A 6,698-nucleotide genomic window follows, 5' to 3' on the forward strand; every position below is an offset into this window, starting at 1 on the left:
TACATGCTGAAAAATGCTTTATTGATTGTAATGTGATATTGTTAAATTGTTGCACATTTTATTAAATCAAGGATTTTTTGTTTTGAATCCACAAGAGAGCATAAAGAAAAAAGCAGCATGACTCATGTAAACATAAATCAGAAGTGCAACAGCAATACAATAATACGAGAAACAATCTCTTGTTCTCTTGTCTGTAGGTTTCCAAATATCCCGCGAGTAATGTTTAAAAGGTTAATTTAGCTCATTGTCTGCTAAATATCAATCCAGTAATCAGTACTGGAGCAAAAAAACAAACCCAGACCACATTTGCCTCTCTGCTTTATGATCAGTAACTTTTCAATGTAACAACATGGAGGACTTCTGACATGATGAAAAAAAATGATAAATGATCTCACCATCAACATGGGGCCTGCAGGCTGTCAACATTTTTTGTACTTGTGCATTTGACATGCCCATTAAATTCAGTGAACGTGTCAGTCTTATGAAATATGAGGTTAGCCTTCATAGATTCAGTTTTTTCCCCCATGTGCCTCAGTTTTGACAGTGTCATTCATGTGGTTCATTTCATGCGTATTTCCTCTTATTCTGTCCGCAGTTGTGCAAAACCGACACTTTCAGAAACTACCAGATGGGCATAATGATTGATGCATTGATTGTTAACAATTCTGTCGTTTGTGTAATTTATTGATTGTGGATTAATTCTGTCTTAAAGAGGACATGGTATGGAAAATTGACTTTTTAATGACTTGTATACAAAATAATTGGGTCTTTGGAGTGACTAACCACATCTAGTGAAAAATTAAACTTTTTTTTTTTTTTTTTTTTAATGGAAATTGATGTGTGGCATTACAAATTGGCTTGTTTATGTAATAGCGTCCCTTCACTGAATTTCTCTCTGATCAGCTAGAATGGGTGAAGATCCAGAGCCACTTTCAATCATCCTCCTTGCTGGACTACACTGTCATGCGGTAACACCAACATCCCCACAGGTGCAACACCACTGCTATCATGCCAAAGCCCAAAGGTAAGCAGAGCTGCATTGTTGGATGCACAGATTAGTGTTGGCTAACAGCGATAGCTTCTGATAAGCGGCACATACTTGGCTGATTAGTGAAGTTATCAAGGCAGTATGTGGTGGTGGTGTGATATTTGTGTTTGGTGATGTGTCCATGCGCCACATACTTTACATTCATTTTTAGTTCCCTGACTCCACCACTGGTTGTCATGGTAAAAAAAAAAAAAAAAAAAGCACTCTCACGTTCTTAGACAATCTTTTTAAAACACATGGGAGCTGTTTTAATTGCGGAATTTTTTTTTCATAAAATAGCTCCCGCAAAGAAAGTTGAAGAAAAAAATGGAGTGCACTAGAAGGGCTGTTGATTTAGGAATCCAGTTGACTCATTGAGTTAGTGGTCCAAACAAGAACATAATGACAGCTGTGTGATGAACGACATCCTCAAAGTCTTCCAATTCTGGACAAAGCTCCATATTTTGTCATTGTGGCTACATGGACCCTTTTTCTGATGAAAATTGGCTTTATTGGAGATGCTCCTCTTGTAACTGGGAAATGCATCTGCTTTCCAAGCTCATCATCAGCCGCTCCAGTTTGCCCGTGATTAGCCGCCTGTAGTTCAGCAGGACCGTGCTCAGACTGAGGGTGCTTCGAGGAACACAAGATATTTCTGTGCGTTCAACTGGCCCCTGCTGGACCTAATAGAATACATAACAGTCAGACTGAAGCGCAGAAATTGGGGTACACATTCTTTTACATATTAAAGTGGAAGTCAACCTTAAACATTTCTTGACAATAACATATGACCTCACTAACCTCAACATGATATTTTGATTAATATTATATTTATGGAATGAGTTATGCAGCAAAATCCAGCTGTTCTTATCCATCTTAGGGGGCGGCCATTTTGCCACTTGCTGTCGAATGAAGATGAAATCACAGTTAGTCAGGGCTCAGGCAACGACCAATCACAGCTCACCTGCTTTCTGAAGCTGAGCTGTGATTGGTTGTCACCTGAGACTGGAGCAACTGTGATGTCATGTTCACCCGACAGCAAGTAGCAAAATGGCCGCCTTCTGATATGGATAAAAAAAAATGCTGGATTTTGCTGCTGTTCTCATATTTCATTAATGCAATATTAACCGTAATACGGTGTTTAGACAAGTGGGGCTGAAAAGATCATATTATTGTCAAGAATTTTTGGAGGGGTTGACTTCCTTAACCAATTTTTCAAATAACACACACACCCGACACCACAGTATAATCACTCGGTAATCTTTTACAGATGTCTGATATTCTGCACTTTGCTGACTTTGATCGCAAAAAAGAAAAAATCACCCAGATATACCACAGGATAACCACTCAGGATAATCTTTCAGAGGCACTTGATAATCTGACATTTGCTGACGCCAGGGAGGGAAAATGCTCAAAGTCGGGCAGATTGTCAGTATGGTTTTTTATTTATTTTATTATTATTTTTATTTTATTTTATTTTTTTTAAAGTATTAGTTTTTGCCTTTCATTGTGACAGAACTGCTTACCCCGCTTTTGCATGAAAAGAAAATCATAGGGCATAAACCCTCTAAATTCAAGCAAGTGGTAGAATTTACATACATACAGTTAACAAGTCAACCAGACTTTTGGAACTTATTTTTTCCAACTTTGGAGAAACCACTTTAGTAGATTTTTGACTACATACAACACAGAATAAAGGGCATTTATTTGTATCAGACTTTCAAGAGGTCTCATGTGGAAAATATGCTCTCCTATCTTCTTCTTGTCCTGAGGAAGGAAGTCTTTGGGGTCACAAAACATTCCCTGCATCATTCCCAGAGTACCAGTTATTCTGAAAGCCTTACGAGAAGCCCGGATGTTTCCACACCTCATGAAACTGATAATGCTTCTGAATTCTTTGCAGCGCACGAAGAGAAGCCAATTGACACGAATCAGTGATATGATGATTTGACATTACAGAAAAGCATGAAGGTTTTAGTGGAAAGAATGCTTTCTTTCTTTCTTTCTTTCTTTTTTTTTCTTTTGGTAACACATTTAAAAATAACATCATGTCACAATCTGGACAATGTGATTGCACTTGACCAACAAATCACAGAATGAGTGCTTACTGCTTTTCCCTACTGAAATTGTGTCACCTTGACAGCCTCTTACACTCAATTGAAGATGTGTGAGGATGAGGAGGTAGCTGTTGATGTTGTGCTCCAATCTCTGCAAAAGCGCTGAACCACATTCTGCCCAGCCGAGGGGCCTCGCAACCTTGACAGCCTCGAAAAGATGCCTCAAGGATGCACTGATGTCTTGTCTCCTCTCATGGTGCTGTGGAAAGAGACACGCAGACAAGTGAAATGTGGTCGTAGGAGGAAATTATCGATTGTAAGTGAAAGAATTGAATTATCATTGGACTCATGGGTGCACTAACATACTGATTTTCTTTCCCAAGATGCTACGTGGAGCTCGGTGCATGGTAGCTGAACTGGCGTGGGCAGGATGGTGGACGTGTTGCAGTTGTTCTGCCAGGATGGAGTTTTGGAAGTGGAAATACGAACCAGTGAGTACGAGATTGCATACAGTTTTGCCTCCAATGTTGAATGCCATATTTTGTCAGTTGAGTGTAAACCCCACTCGTGCATGTTTTTTTTTTTTTTTTTTTTTTTTTTTAAGCCTATTCTCTTTAATTCACATCTATGGTCTGTTTATGCTCAGGTGTGATCTGCATATAATTGACGACCATTATAAATGCACTGTATTTCTTTCCTTTTTTTTTTTTTTTTTTAAAGCCCAGAAATTCATGAAAAAATGGGGATAAATCTCCAATAAACGTTTCGTACGAAAAACAGGACTTGGCAACCCCAAAAAAATAAAAATAAAATAAAATAAAAAATAAAATAAAAAATAATAATGATAATAATAATAAGAAATAAAATATCCATCCATCCATTATATTATTTTCAAAGAAATTATAGAAAAATTTTAGCGTTAAATACGCAGTTAAATACTCCACAGTATTATTGAGTATTATTGTACAGTGTTATTATTAGTATTATTGAGTTCCTTATTAATAAAAAAATGGTAGATAGTTGTAGCCTACTGTATTATTAAATATTTGCTTGCCACAAAATATATGCAGTAAAATAAATATGAATGAATAAATATCTAATGTGGGAGCAATTCTTTAATGTATGATTTTCATAAAGGCCCTATAAGTGGTTTTGCTACAAAAAAAAGTTTGATTATAAAGTGAAGACAATTTACATTTTGGTAAAGATTTGAGCAAAAAACATGAAGTAGACTCACGATTTCTATCGGGCCACATAGAATGATGTTGGGGGCCAGATCTACCCCCTGGATTTTGTGTTTAGACACCTGTTCTTTAATTGTCATTGCCAATATAAACTTCTATGATAATTAAGAATGTTGAAATTTTTCTCAGAAATTACTGTTAATATGGGTTTTGTGATGGCTAGTTTGACTCCAGAACTTATTATTTCTGTCATTATTGATTCCCATAGAATCATTTGTTTATCATTAAATTGATTGTGCTTGACTGGTGATTCCACTGTACCTTCAAGAATGATGGACAGTAAATGTGAGAAAGTTCAACTTGAAACCTCACCAGTGCCGTCTGCATCTCTTCCACAATGTTCATTGCTCTCCTTGCTGATCTGCTGCACACAAAGTCAATGGGCTTGGTTTCGGCATACAGCACTTCAGAGGCTAGCATACATATCAGCAGGAGTCCTGGATGAACACATCAGCACACACTGAGTCACTACAAAAACCCCCAAGTCCTGTTCAGCCCGTAAAGAACAACTCCCGCTACTCACTGCTTAAAGCCATGCCCTGCGTTGCCACGCTCGATAAGTCCACATTTGTTCCATTAAGAAGACGAGCCAGGTGGAAAATGTCCCATGTCCACAGTGAGGTCTCATACAGAAGGAGTCGCGTTTCCTTTTGTGTTCTCCCCTCTTGGTTCCAGCCTTGTTATTCAGCGGACGGGGAAGCGCTATCTCGCCTGAGAACAGGCTGCGCTCCAACTTTCCAGCATACTTAAAACCGTATACAAGCAAAACTGGATTTCATTGATATGGTGTTTATTCTCGCCACCCACGGATCTTTTGGTGCTTATGGGACGGCTTTCTGGCTGACTGAAAGGTTAATGATTTATGATTGTGAAAGACTCCATTTGCACAAGTGACATCAAATCATGAGTGCTGGAGTCTATTTAGAGTGGAGGGAATAACTTGTGGTGGAGTTGTATTTTACATGTGTGGACATTTATCGAGTTCTTCCAAAGCACATAATTTAAGAATACAGCCTGTGACTAATAGTTGAGTCCCTTGACCGGCATTCAAGGCTATACAGCTAGGATGCCTTTGAGCAATGCACCCAACTCCTCTCATTGCTCCATGGTGCTGTTGCATCCCGATAGGGAGGTTCTATATCAGCTCAAGTCTTTTTGCCATTGGCTTTATACTTTCTCTTAGTGCTGCTTTTTATTGCGGTGAATGACTTGTGAGACACTAACTTGCTTACTATACAAACACCCAGCCAATTGCTCCTCTATGTTTGGTAACAGACGTTTTCCTAATTGGCTAATATTTTGTTTCACGTCACAATCAAGAACCCAAACACACAAGAATTTGCGATTGTAAATGTATTTACAATAGTCTGCTCCGGTTAGGGAGGAAAAAAACACTTTTTACCCACACAACAGCATAATCTTTCAGATATAATGATTGCAAACAAAAGGAAAAACAAATGTCTCAAATTTGGCCCAGTTGTCGGTATGTAAAACCTTGCTAAGTTGGCTACCATTGCATTTCACACTCACAGAATCTGTACATCATCCAAACTTAACGTTGACCGCACACATAAGAAATTTTCAGTCATAAATACCGAACAAGTTGAACTTTTAAATTAATGTTCACTAACCGTTTTCTGAGCAATTTAGGGAGGGAGAATCACTCATGACCGCACACCACCGGATAATCAATTCTAAGGATAATCTTTCAGAGAAATACAGCAATCTTTGATTTTAAAGGGCGGAAAATTCTTAAATTTAGCCCGATTGTCGGTCTGTCACACTTAAGGCTGAATCTGATCCATTCCAGGACATCGGTTGACTTATTATTGTTTCTGGATATTGATGTAATTTTTCCCATAGACATTAATGGAAACTCACTTCAAACTGTCACTATTTTAAACCTCTACTAATTGTTTAGCGGGCTTTAGTGACAATCTCGACATCAGTGCGAGGACCTACTTTGCGCATGTGTACGAATATGTGGTCACGCGGCCCAAGATGCTCAGTTACCACCATACTTAATGTTGTTCACTTGATTGCTTGACATTCATGGCCTAGAAGTGTTCTTCATACCTATATTTGCTGTCATCATTTCACTACTGATTTAATGATAGACGATAGACTATAGCTCATTTCGACTTTGTATGATTTTGCCTTGTAAACCAAGGTCCACAAACTAGATGGTTAGACGCGATGGTGTGGTCACGGCTGTGGCGGTTTCAATTGAATATTCTTACATGTTTCAATATGCATTATTAATGGCGTGCAGACAAGAAAATGTGTTCAAAACTGAGCGCACAAGTAAATTGGACAGTTTTTTTCCTCCATCAATCCATTTTCTATACTTCTTGCGATAGCCTAGCGACC

At 38.3% G+C, this 6,698-nt stretch overlaps 1 protein-coding gene across 2 annotated transcripts; it reads right to left on the reverse strand.

Annotated features, from left to right (window-relative positions):
• Positions 1–833: 833 nt before the first annotated feature.
• thpo (thrombopoietin) lies at positions 834–5,123 on the reverse strand. Of its 2 annotated transcripts, none has more exons than XM_077522096.1 (5): positions 4,852–5,123; positions 4,641–4,692; positions 3,451–3,537; positions 3,179–3,343; positions 834–1,710 (listed from the first exon to the last, which is right to left on the reverse strand). In XM_077522096.1, the coding sequence occupies exons 2-5, from the start codon at positions 4,671–4,673 to the stop codon at positions 1,537–1,539; spliced, it is 459 nt and encodes a 152-aa protein (XP_077378222.1). In that variant the 5' UTR covers positions 4,674–4,692; positions 4,852–5,123; the 3' UTR covers positions 834–1,536. The 2 variants fall into 2 exon arrangements, with proteins under 2 accessions (XP_077378222.1, XP_077378214.1); XM_077522088.1 differs by having other exon boundaries at positions 4,641–4,765.
• Between the last annotated feature and the right edge of the window lie 1,575 nt (positions 5,124–6,698).

The sequence above is a fragment of the Festucalex cinctus genome, chromosome 1 (genome assembly GCF_051991245.1).
Source record: "Festucalex cinctus isolate MCC-2025b chromosome 1, RoL_Fcin_1.0, whole genome shotgun sequence".
NCBI classification, from domain to species: Eukaryota; Metazoa; Chordata; class Actinopteri; order Syngnathiformes; family Syngnathidae; genus Festucalex; species Festucalex cinctus.